General features: G+C 41.9%; 1 protein-coding gene across 6 annotated transcripts in view; it reads left to right on the top strand.

The window, feature by feature from the left end:
* The window catches only part of GCN2 (protein kinase family protein), a 323,601-nt gene that overhangs the window by 55,596 nt on the left and 254,909 nt on the right, over positions 1 to 13,096 (top strand). For all 6 annotated transcript variants that reach the window (XM_087682047.1, XM_087682045.1, XM_087682046.1 and 3 more), the window contains 4 exons: positions 9,079 to 9,180; positions 9,784 to 10,287; positions 10,451 to 10,522; positions 10,694 to 10,780. In XM_087682047.1, the coding sequence (XP_087538173.1) occupies positions 9,079 to 9,180; positions 9,784 to 10,287; positions 10,451 to 10,522; positions 10,694 to 10,780 (765 nt within the window). The remainder of the gene's footprint in view (positions 1 to 9,078; positions 9,181 to 9,783; positions 10,288 to 10,450; positions 10,523 to 10,693; positions 10,781 to 13,096) is intronic.

The raw sequence follows: 13,096 nt of genomic DNA, 5'->3' as shown, positions 1-13,096 counted from the left end.
GATCGGGAGGTGGCTAACTCCCGGAGAGTAGAAGTGCTGGCAGTTTCAAAGTTGCTCTCCTAGCAAGGCAAAGAGGAACAAAGGCTGATGTTGAATAGGATGGCGTGTCTGGGACTTGTCATTGTTGCGGATGCTCTTCTGCCTGTTAGTGGGGCTATTATGTCCTTCAGATTGGCCTGATGCTACTTTCATGTCCCTGAGGCTACCGCAATTTGTGGAATGCCATCTCCACCTCTTTATGTTTCATGTAGCCTCTCCCCTCTTCGGATTAGGAGGACCCTTGGTAGGATTGGTTGATTAATGGTAGGCTCCTTTTAGGTTGTGCTTCTGCAAATCAAATATATCATTTACTTATTCATGATAAGGACTAGCTTGTCCAAAAAGGAAATATCCCTTGGGGTCTCCAGAAAGGCCAAGTGTGGTGGAAATTTGTGGTGATGATAGGCTGGCTTAACAAAATGTCTTTCCGATCCAAGGTTTTCATTTGGTGAATGTTGATTGGTGTGCTGCCCCTTGCCTCTAAGCAAAGGAATTCTAATGGTTGCTGCTTTTCTGGTTAGATGTCGGTTGAAACCCTTCTCCATCGGTTCCTTGCCCGGTTGCGAGGAAGGTTTGGTCACTATTATTGCCATTTGGTTGCGAGTGGTTGGGCTTGGATGCTTCCAAAGGATTGGGTCTTTGGACATCCCAAGTTTGCGGACCTTGTGCAAGCAGATATGAAAGTGCTCTTTCCTTTCTTGCACTTTTGGGGTTGTTAGCATATATGGACCATGAGGAAGGCATTCATCTTTGATGCTTCATTGGGCATGCAGAGCCATATAGCTCGTTTGAAATGGCTTCTTCCTTGGCAGCTAGACTTATTTGAGTTAACATATATTCTCCCTAGACAAGATGTGTTTGCTTGGCACACCGCAGTCTCTTTTGTCCCCCTTTAATCACTCTGCTTCCTTTCTACCTTCACTATGATATCTTTGATTTTACGCACAATGGCCTAGAGCCATCTTCTATCTTGTAATCTTGTACTTTTTTTGTAATTAATACAATTACCTTTTATGAAAAAAAGAGAGAGATTAATATCTTCTGAGGCCAAAATCAGCCTATGAGACAAAACCATGTACAATGCTAGTTGTCACTAGATATAAAAGTGTGACATGCCAAAAGATGGTCAGTGATGTATTGTGATGAAAAGAAGCTAATGTGGTGTACAAAACAAAATAGTGCTCATATGGGGATACAATAGGAGGATGAAGTAGTACATGTTTGGCTATGGCTGAATGATATCCCTATATCTAGTTCTACCTAGTTAGGATCAGTGGATAGAGTATGTCATACATCCTAGATGAAATAGTATGAGGGTAGGATCTAGATTGGTCCCTTAACTTTGTTCAGCTATACTGCTCATGTCTCGCTGGTGGATCTTGCTCATCTCTCTTTGATGTAGCATGTGTCTGGTACTCTTGTATTAGTGGGTGGCGTGTTGCTGTGATCTCCTCAGCTCTCTAGACCACCCCTCTCTGTGTGGGTGCTGTGTGCGTGGTTAGTGTTTGAAAGAAATTGGTGATATGTGACTTACATCCCCCTCTTTGTGTAGTGCCAGTTGTAGCAGTGACGTGTGGAACCTCCAAATCTCGACTAGGAAGTGGCCTAGGTGGCACTAGTGTGGATACTCCATGACTAGTTTGAGGTAGGTGTCTCTTCCAAATAGCAGGGGGTATCTAGCTCGGATTGTGCTTTAGGCTCTGCATTTGCAATTGTAGTGCTCCTCACTCTCCACCTTCTCCTGTCATAGCTTGCAAATCTTCTCAGCTTAGGGAATGTGGGCTGCCCTCCCTATCTCAATCTCAAGCTAGTGAGAGGATACCCTGATCTGGCTTATGGCCACTCGTCGCTCTTGTGGCATGTATACATCTAGGTATCCAGGTCTCTCAATGAAGCCATCTATTATAGTCTTTATGAAGTGGTCTGTGGAGTAGGACATCTTTGGGGAAAGGGGCTGCCTAGGTGAAATCAATGTATGTTGTATGTACACTGGTAAAGGTCTTGCTGCATGACCAAGTTCCTCTGTGTGTGGGAGAGGTGCATGAAGGGGGAGTCATGGTCATACTAAAAGGGGGAGATTTTCCATGTTGATCCCATATCTTGTAAGCTATTGCTTGACCTGTGCTTACCATGAAGTCTCCTGTCTTGCCTTAGTTAGCTGCCTAGAGACCTCGAAGGCTCTCCTAGGTAGTCTATTTGGGTGCATGTTACGTACTTTGTGTATGAAGCTGATGATCCGAAAAAGAGCTCCATCATCATGGGGGTGCGGCAAACTTGGCTCTAATAATCTAATGTAGTACTGATGGTTTGTTGTGGATCATTAGTGAGAGCACAATAATCTATGGTCTCTTGATTTGTGTCCATAGGTATGTAGCCAAGCCAAGGGTCCAAATAGGCGCACCATACATCATGGCTGATGTGACTAGTGTGTCAAATAGCCACCTCCGTGTGTGAGGCGCACACACACACACACACACACACACACACAGAATATAAGATAAGATAAGATCTATTATCGTCTCTAAACGGCCAGAATGGCCTAGGAGACCATAACCGATACAACTGGTATCATCATCTCTCATCAGAGAAGAAGAGAGAGAGATAAATTTATGTGTAGGTCTACATGGCACATTAGGATGAGAAGGATGGAAAATTGAAAAAGCTGAAAAAACTAGGTTTAAAAAGATTACAAGAGTGTAGAGTATCTCCCCTTGAGTCAGTGGAATCCACCAAGACTTTGCAAGCTACCTCTAATTGAGTCAGCGTGCCAATCTGCATATGTAATGAGCAATCGTGATGCGAATGTGATGCATATGGGCATGCCTATGTCACCGAGTAGGTGCTCTAGGGCATCGTGCTATGCGTTATGCTGTAACTCTGTCAATTGTGATGCCGCTTGATGATGTCCCTTGATGATGCCTATCAGTAGGAGATGTAGTGTTTGGGGTGGCGTCAATTGGGGGTTCAGCTATACTGAAAAAGTCTGTAACTGCCTTGTGGAAGGGTGGATGAGGCTAGGGTCGCCTCCTATCCCGTAACAATACTGCTCTGCACCGCTAGAGCTCCAATAAGAAAAGGCCCAAACATCTTTGGTCCTCATAGTCCATCACCCGTCTTAGTGGTCCAAAGCCCTCCTTAAAGATGCAATGATTGCGGCCTCGGATATCATAGTCTACAGTACATTTGCAAATGTATTGCTCCTCGGTTTCTAGCTTCCATCCACAAAGTTGGCACATCCTCTCATTGGCTATAATATGGCTCCATCAACCTATCTCAATCAACAACTAATGCGATGAGGTGCGAATCTAACCAATAGCAACTTTGAGTCAATGAGAAAGTTGAGCATTCATGTATCTTGGCCTCACTATGAAACCATCATGAGAGAGCTACAAGAAGTGACATTGGTGTTGTGCCATTTTTGTGCCTAATAGGAAAGGGGGACTTGAACCAAGTCCTTCATGTCTCCACTTTAGTGATGTCTGCTTTGATCACACTATTTAGCTTTGCACGACTGAGACTCAAAGTAGGGTAGTCAAGGCTGTAATCGAATGATGGCAGTCTATCTGTACTCATGCCATGTAAGTTCAGCTATGTGCTCATATGTGCATACCAACACTGTCTATCTCCCTTTGCTACAAGATGTCTTGAAGACTCCAGGGCTAGTGTACGGTATCGGTCTTTAGGGAGTTGCCATATCCTTTGGAGGAAAGTAATTGCTTGGAATAATGCCTCAACTACCATGGGTGCAGCGCCCAATTCTACTCAGATGATCTCTTGTGGTACTAAGGCTTTTGCCCTTATCATACGTGCTATCGTCATGACTAGCAGTCTTTCCATATGTTCCCAGCCATCATAATGTTGTGCTTCCTGTCCATCACAGTCCATAAGTGGCATCCGTCTAGTATGATAAAGGCTTGAGTCCCAAATGGCTGCCCCATAGAGTAGCATGGGCATAACTAAAGTGTCAAAAAGCCACAATTTGGTACGAGGCTCTTGAAACTGTATGCGTGCACACTGTTGCTCTAGGGTACCCAAAGCTGCATATGCCCGTGCAAGCCTAGCCTTTGAAGTTTCCTTCCATGAAAACTGTGGCCCTTTGAAATTGACCCCAAGGTATACATATTATCTAACCATTTCCACAGGCTGAGCGTCACACATAAAGTGATGCTCTAAGCATGTCACCCAAGCTGCCAAGGTGTTAAAGACCATAAATTTAGTCTTTCCAGGATTAACCTTGAGACCTTTATCTTCACAAAATACATGCAATGCATCCAAATGTCGTTGTAGTTCCTCACGTGAATTTGAGATAAGCACCATATCGTCTGCATATAACAAAATTGGTATCTGTAGCCTAGCCAAGCTGGCTCCCATACCACCCGATCTTTGTATGTAATCAGAAATCTCATTAATGTACAGTCCAAACAGCAAAGGAGAGAGGGGACAACCTTGCTTTACACCAATTGTGCTAGATAGTGAGTTTGTTGTGCCTCCATGCACTCATACTCTCCTTGGCATAGTTTCATACAATGCATAAATACACCCCTGCTTATCCCCTTGGACCCCAATGGCTCGCAACCTTTGCATGAGTCTTGCACGTGGTACAATATCAAAAGCCTTGCAAAAATCCACCAAACAACAATAGATTTTTTGTCTGCATGATCATCCCTCCTCAATCAAGGCCCTTAGCGTGAATATATGGTCTAGCGTATTGTATCCGCGGCGGAAGCCATCTCGTCCTGCAGACCGTATTTTCTTTGTTTCAGCCCACCAACTCAACTCATGCTCCACAATAGAGACATATATCTTTGCTAGCATATGGCCAATCATAATAGTACGATAGTTGTTAGTGACCAATGGATCTCCACTCTTAAAAATTGGCACTATTGTGTGGTCACACCAACTTACTGGAAACCCCTCACATAGGGCTCTATTGAAGAGATTCGCCAAGATAGGGGCTAGTGCATAACATGCATGTGCAAAATGCTTTGCCAAAAGGCCATCTTGATCATGTGCTCTCCCATTCTTCAACCTCCAAATGGCATATCTCACCATCTTTTTCGTAAAGAAACCACACATGTGAACTGAATTGGGGGTTGCCTCCCATGAAATTTCCTCCATGCTTTCTTACTATCTCTGCTCAAAAAGAGCTGATACATCTCTGACTCTAGTTTGGCTAAATAATCTCTCTTCTTTTTTTGCACAAGATGACGAATGACATTCCTTGTGTGCTTGTGTGTGCATGTCTCTAGTGTAATATCCCTCTGTAGGTGGGTCCTAGTCTGTCTGCACTCATCATCATACCAAGCATTTTGAGGGGCAGTACATCTGCGTATTGCTGTAGAGCTTACCTTACATGGGAATGCCTCTGAAGCTGCAGCATGTAAAACCTTCGCTAGAGATCTAGTGACATCTTCCAATGGTTCATGTTGGTCTAGCTGGCTTAAGCCATCTCGTACTGCATCGCAATAGATATGCGATGTTTGCTCTAGAAATTCATAATGCGGGATTGTGTGTAATTGTGTGCATGTTTCTTGTCTCTAACCACATGTTAGAGTAAATTTTAGGATGGCATAGTCAGATGCTATACCAATCGGCTTATCCGATATCTCAAAATGCTTAATTTCTAGGATTAATGCTAGCGAGCCCATTACATAGTCCACAATGGTGGCCCCTTTTTTGCTGTTCCAACAAGTGAAATCATTCACCCCCGGCCATCTTTATAGGCCATTGAATATATCCAATTCGTGAGCACTTCCTAAAGCTAGCAGACGGGATCCATATGCTGTCACCTCCTTATCTTGAGATGTCTTGACAAGCCCTAGTTCATCCAATGCCAATTCCTTAAACATTTCATGTTCAATATCATAGAAGGTGGACTGCTCACTTCCTGTTCGAGCATCAAAGTCTCCCACTAGTGGTATGTCCCCACTGCTTGTATATCTCATAATATCCTCATGTAGTACTTCAAATGGTGATCCCTCCCTAAGAGCAAATGTTGAAGAGACAGGTGGGAAGTAACATACTGCAACATATAGATCTCTTGGGTGCCCTATCCTCAGCCTTACCCACATATATCTAGCATGCACATCTCATGACACCACGTGAATCATGTCTTGGAGGCTCTTACAATAAAGAATAGCCACTCCTCCTGACCCCCTAGTTCCTCCCAGTCTACAGGGTCGGGGTCTATAGACGCTCTCCCACTTGTATCCCACAACATCTGGTAATCTAGAATTTATATATTGATGTGTCTCTGTATACATAACCATGTCTATCCCACAAAAAGTGTCCTCAAAATAACCTGCATCAAGTCTCGTACAATTCCAAAGGGACATCTTTAACATCTCATAGGCCTCGTATTATCATTGTGACCTCCGTTCTACTATGACGACTTTGCCATCTCTAAATACAGTATACTTGCCTTCTTTACGTGCCTCCAAGACTTTTGGTATGCTAGCCCTTTTGTGCTCCAATTGTGCAGGTGTGAGATCCTCATCGAGGTAAATCATTTCACCCTTCAAAGCCTTTCTCTTTGATAAGGAGGCCCTTTTGCTATCCGTGTCCTCAAATTTCAGTATGAGGATCTAACCTCTTTTGTCATTTGTATCACCTATCCTCCAAGCATCCATAATGTGTGTCTCATCTGCACCCATCTTAGCACAAAGTGTTTTTGCATCTTCTTGGGGGTTTCCTTTTTTAGCCCATCCCACCACACGTACACGCAATGCGCGCAGTTTCCTCTTTGCTTCCTCCTCTAGTGTTGCGTTCATTATTTCTACTTTGTTCTGAGGCACCCCTTTGTTTCCTTTGACTACCTCAATCCATTGTGCATTTTCGTTCACTATTTGCTGAACATTTTTACTTTCTTTTGAGCTCCCTCGGGCCTCTACCACATTCCCCATGTGTGCATGTCTTTTTTTAAACTTTCCACCTCTTTCTTTATTTCTGGTGTGTCTGGCATTGCTATTTGTGCATTCATCATTGACTTGTATGTCCCTAATTCATTCTTACATGACTCTAACTGCCTTTTCAGATTTCAATGCATCCATATTTGCTTTCCAAGCGTCCCTTACCTTTTTCAAGTTATCTATCATATCCATTTGCAAGTCAGCCTTGATTTCTTTATATTTTGCATCATCTCAGCTATGAGAGCACGATTTCCCATTTGTTTCTACAGCAACACTTAGTTCTTTCTTGAATGTCTCCTGCAAATTTTCATACATATCTTTTTGCTTTGTATCCATGCCATTCATGACTTTTTGTTGCATGTTGCCACATACCCTCATGCACACTTTCAGGTTTGCATCCATTTAAGAATTCAATTTCTTTCCCCATGTTTCATGAATTGCATTCATGTCACTTGATACCTTGTCAATCATTGGCATACATATTATTGCAATCTCAGCTCTTACAAGGGCTTTCATGTTTTCCAAACCATTTGTTGCAATCAGCCTTGCATCTTTGTCCATCGCTTGGCACTTGTGGGAGTGGCATTTTCACGAGCTCTCCTTCTGTTTTGTCTATAGTAGAACTTTTCGTCCTTAGGGGGGGTCTTGTACTGCCCTTCTGATGCAGCGACTCTTGTGGTTAGCCCAATTGGTTGTGTGTCAAGTTGGTCTCATGTCCACTGGTTTCTTTATCAGTAGTCTTTGGCATCTTGCAGTCCAAGACAGCCACTCAGTGTGCTTCCATTTGTACCTTGCACAGCCCCAAGTCAACCCTGCAGACACCCCTAAACAACTGCCAATACCTGTGCAGCTTCCAATACAGTATCTATCTCCTTGTGTAGAGACGTGACCCTGCAGGACAGTGGCTGCCCCCCTGCACAGAGATGTGATCCTTCAGAGCAGCTCCTTCACGTCAGCATTCACGGCAGACTGCCATCACTGCCATCACTGCCATCAGACTACTGTCACAGAGAGAGAGAGAGAGAGAGAGAGAGAGAGAGAGAGAGAGAGAGAGAGAGAGAGATTCTTGTAATCATGTAACCTTGTACCTTTTTTCTTAATTAATACAATTACCTTTTACGAAAAAAAAGAAAAAAAGAGAGAGATTCTTCTCTCTTTCTTGCTCACTCTCCCTTCCTATCCCAATTTGTTATTTTTCAATGAGAGAATATCGTGATATGTTTTAAATAGACGGGCAAAAGATTGAAGACCTTGACAACACATAATAAGAGATTGTATCTACAATGTCAATGCATAACACTTGTGTATTGACCATATATTACCCTTTATCTAGAGCCACCAAGTTGCGAGGTCTGAAAGGAGAGAGATGAAGTAGAATAATAGCAAGTTCCAAAGGAGCCCTTAAGGCTGAATAACATTCAAAAGCTGATTTAATCATGAAGGGGCCACTTGGTAATGCATTAATGCGGAAGGGTGTGCTTAAACTGTGTAAGTCATGAGGCCCCTGCTTGGACATTAAATCCACAAGGGCTTACTCAAATTGAAACGTTCATGGTGATTGAAAGTTGCATTTTAACCTTAGAAATGCACATTTCCCAAGTTTTTTTCATGCTATCCTTAGAGCCTTGGGTGTAATAGTTCCTAACACTGTCCAGTGTTCACTGACCATGTATCTGGGCACCCCCAAGGGTTCGGATTCCTAGATTTAGCATTTTTAATAAATAATCCTAATGTGTTATTGTTAGAAATTTAAGGCCTTGCTATTCTGGCGACAATCATCCATTGACATCTTTTAAATACTTTGCTATCAAACATGCATGCAATAACAAACATCCATTACATATATCCCATAGAATAAGACTTTGGTGATAACAGATTCCTAAATTTAGGTATGCTGCAATAAAGTAGACTTGTTTCATTTTGGACAATTCTGCATGTATGTACTGCAACGCACTATGAGGGTTTGGATCCTGGTTTCCACAGATGGACACTATACTTAAATTATTATTATTTATTTGTGCAAGTGTCAGACTTATTCTGTGATTCTATGATATTTTGTGACTCTAGTGTTGTAGTCTCTATTTGAGAAGGGCTCCAAGGCAGTCTTTATTAAGTTCACTCAACTTTCCAGGCCAGCTCAAGCTCGCGGGAAGGCAGAGTTATGATATTTAACCTGGTTGAGGCTGCACAAGAGTTTTTGTCTGAGCACGTGAGATGTGCTGTCTTGGAAGAGGTAAGGTGCCGCTGTTTTCTATGTTCATTTAATTTTTAAGTAGAATATTTTAGAATTAGAATGTAAGTTGCCTATGATATGAGAGAATCAGCTTGAGCCATGCTGTTTAGCCTGGCGTTTTTTCTGTTACTTTTTTTTTCTTTTTGTGTGTTTTTTTTTGGGGGGGGGGGGGGGGAGGTAATATAATAAGTCATCCCTTTTATGTGCTAAGAAAAATTTGGTCTCAATATTGCAAAAAGGAGAGCGATTGTATTGGCATAAAATATGCTTTCAGCATTTATAGGTTGAACTATTGGCTCATTAAGTTAAGCCTCTGAAACCTTTAAAAGATCAACATCCAATGGGAAGCTAATTGCTGAAGCGAAGTCTACAGCAGCAAAAGTTGTATTGTGACTCAAATTATATAGCTGCTGATTACCCTCAGAGCATACCTAGCTTTAGATGCAGTTGTTTTGCTCACAAGTGTGGTTTTGGGTGGGACACCTTTCAGAGGTTGGATGATGGCAGTTCAAATAGCATCTTCTTTTTTGCATTGATTGCTGTTGTGAGATTGAAGTACTAGTCGTTTGGATTGAGAATGGTGTTTTGCTTTTGCTCTTTTAGGGGATTCAAGAAGACTCAACCTCAACAACCGATTCTTGGATCAATGTTCCAGATAGTTCACCGCGTGCTTTGCAGGATAAGCATGCCTCACCTGTGTTTGGGATTATTGATCTTTTCACTGAACTAAGGGATGATATTCATTGGAAAGGGGAACCACAACAAATGAAGCAAAAGGGTTTACATAAGCTGGCCAGCAACTCTTTTGATAGCATAAGCCGACGGAATGCTGTAGTGAATGGTCTTGTAGATGTTCCTGAAAAGATTCGCAGATTAGAGGAACTCAGTAGGGGAATTCAGGATAGATACAAAGTTCCAGACCAATACTTGCTTTTAAAAGCAGAGTTGGAAGCTGTAAAACAAGTACAACCCAGAGGTGCCAGTGCAAAGCTGATTGTTGCTGAAGAAAAAGAAGAGGATGCCAGCAATCAGAGACCTCTTCAATTCACATCGGTTTCTGAACTCCTGGATAATGCTAACAGTAATTTGAATTCTTCACAGTTTCAGGTGAAGTTTCATACTAATCTTATCTTCAAAGTTCTCAGTCTGGTCTTTTGTATGTGTACTTAGGGTGCTCTACAGAGGTTCATTTGGGGCTATCATACTTTTTTCTGCAAGCAAAAATTTGAGAAGCAATGGCAGTTAGACTCTTAAACTTTTCATTTTGCAGAATCTCACTCCTCCGGAGCAAGAGTTGAGGCAAGGTGGATCTGTTGATTCAGTCCGTAAGGACTTCGTTATTGTATGTTTCTGGTGCCAAAATATCATTTTGAAAAATGTGTATCAGGCCATGCTCGTGTCCCCTACACTCTGAACATTTTAATCATTCTTTCTTCTATGATACAGTTGTATATAACAGACATGATCTTCTGTAAGCTGGAATCATCTTAAGGTTTATTTTTGGTTTCTGTAGGCACATTTGCTCCGCCTTGTTTGTTGTCCAAAAGGGCCTCTGCCACATGCATGGCCAACTCTTGCTTTACAATTACAGAAGCTTAATGTGAGTCTCTAGATCAGATTCCTGTTTGATCTGTTGCAGAATTAAAAGGCAGGCCATATAAGTGTACTTAGCATGGGGTTCAGGTGGTCTGTAAAGTTTGACAACATTGGACTTTGGTGGTTCAATATGATATGATGTTTGTTATCTAGGTGATGAAGTGCATAGTGCATGGGTGGTATTCCCAACAACAAATCATCAGGGTGCAAAGTGGAATACCTTTGAGTGTGTAATGATGGCCTAAAGCCTAAATGTGTATCAAAGGCAATGGTGGTAAGATGGGATAACCTATGATAGCTCCAAAGCAATATTCTAGATTTAATGTAAAGGGGTTTAAATGTGAATTGAAAGTGGGACGGAAGGGTGGGAAATGTGAATATGAATGTGAAGCACCAAAATCATACTCAAATGAAATACAAGATAAAGGATTAGCTTGTGAATATGAATATGAATGTGAAGCACCAAAATCATACTCAAATGAAATACAAGATAAAGGATTAGCTTGTGGAACATCTGTTATCATAGAGTCTTCTTCTAATCCATATTGGTACTAATCTAGGTCTCTATGACTTACAATTGATCTTTGCATAATTGAAGGATCGACATAGACATAATGAGGATCATACAAAAATGGATTGCATGAATTTGCCATTGGGCTTGACTATGAAGACTTCGAACTTTCCATTTTGTCTTGATTGTGAAGACTATGAACTTTCCATTGTGTCTTGAGTGGATAGCCTTTTCTTAAGTGAGAACTGATCAGTTTTGTCAGCATAGTGCCCCAAGTGATATAGACCTTGTGAAGGACTATAAAACAAAGGAGAGTTGGGTGTCGATGATTGATCCCTAGAAGAAAGCTACTAGATGATGAAGATTGTGAGATGAAGTCAGGATGGAAGCTCAGCATAGAAATGAGTAGACAGTGTGAGAGTGAAGCACGACACCCAATGCTATTGACTAAAAGAGTGTAGACTGAAAGTACAAGGTACAACCCTTAAACCTTAGGGTTGTAGGGAGTTGTTCACACCCAAACACGGTAAGTGCCCGTATGTGTGTCATAAGCACATACGAAATAATACCATAAGTTTGGGGGGAAAAACCTCTCCTACCGAGAGTAAAAAGTGACCCAGTGTCCTACTGATTACCGACACTCCTATGTAAGCGTAGCCGTAAGTGAGGCGTGAGTGAAATACCCAACAAACCCCCCTGGAGTGAAGAGTGATCAAGAGTACAAGGATCATCCGCTACCAAAGGAGATTAAATTTAAAGCATTGCGAAATGCTTCAAATTTTTCACGAGGAAGAGCTTTGGTGAAGATGTCTGCCACATTACTAGTGGTAGGACAATAGACAAGGTTGAAATCACCTACATGTAGCCTCTCTTTGACAAAGTGATAATGTATCTCAATGTGTTTTGTGCGTGTATGAAACATTGGGTTCCGTGCCACTGCAATGGCACTTTGACTGCGAGTGAACAAAGGAGTAGGCTTCGTAACATATATATCTAGATTAGCTAGCAAGTGTCTAATCCATACGTATTCAATTGTGGTAGTGAAAGCTGCCTTGTATTCAGCTTCACATGACGATGTGGCAACAATGGATTGTTTCTTGCTAAGCCAAGATATGCAAGACGAGCCAAGAAAGAAACAATTGCCATAAGTGGAGTGATGTGAATCATAATTACCAGCCCAATCAGAATCACTGTAAGCATGTAACTGCAATGGTCCCCCCTTGGCATAAAGCAATCCAAGAGATCTAGTAACCTGCAGGTAACGGAAGACGCGCTTAACAGCTTGCCAATGCGACATGTGTGGCTGATGCATAAACCTTCTCAAGGCTGAAATTGCAAACTGTATGTCTCGCCTAGTGTTGCATAAATAAATAAGACATCCAACTGCTGGAGCATATGTGTGTATATCAAACAAATCACTGTCATCATGTAATGACAGTTTAAGTCCAGGTTACATTTTTGTACAAACTAGCTTACAATCTTGTAAGCCAAACTTCTCAAGAAGTTTACCATTGTATCTTAACTGTGATAACCCAATACCTCAAGCATCATGTATGAACTGAATGCCCAAGTAATAATGCAAAGACCCCAAGTCTGACATGTGAAATGTTTGCTGCAAATTTTGTTTAAATGCTGAAATCTGTTCAGCATGTGTCCCTGTAAGCAAGAGATCATCAACATAAAGACAAATGATGAGCATGGATGCGCCCTCTTTACATATGTGAAGGGTAGACTCAGATGAACTATTTATGAACCCTTGGCTAAGCAAGAAAGTATCTATCTTTGCATACTAAGCTCTAGGAGCTTGTT

Source organism: Lygodium microphyllum, chromosome 7 (genome assembly GCF_053477565.2).
Source record: "Lygodium microphyllum isolate KBCC chromosome 7, Lygodium_microphyllum_v1.1.10, whole genome shotgun sequence".
Taxonomy (NCBI): domain Eukaryota; kingdom Viridiplantae; phylum Streptophyta; class Polypodiopsida; order Schizaeales; family Lygodiaceae; genus Lygodium; species Lygodium microphyllum.
The sequence above is the reverse complement of the archived record's forward strand: the minus strand, read 5'-3'. Positions and strand labels throughout refer to the sequence as shown.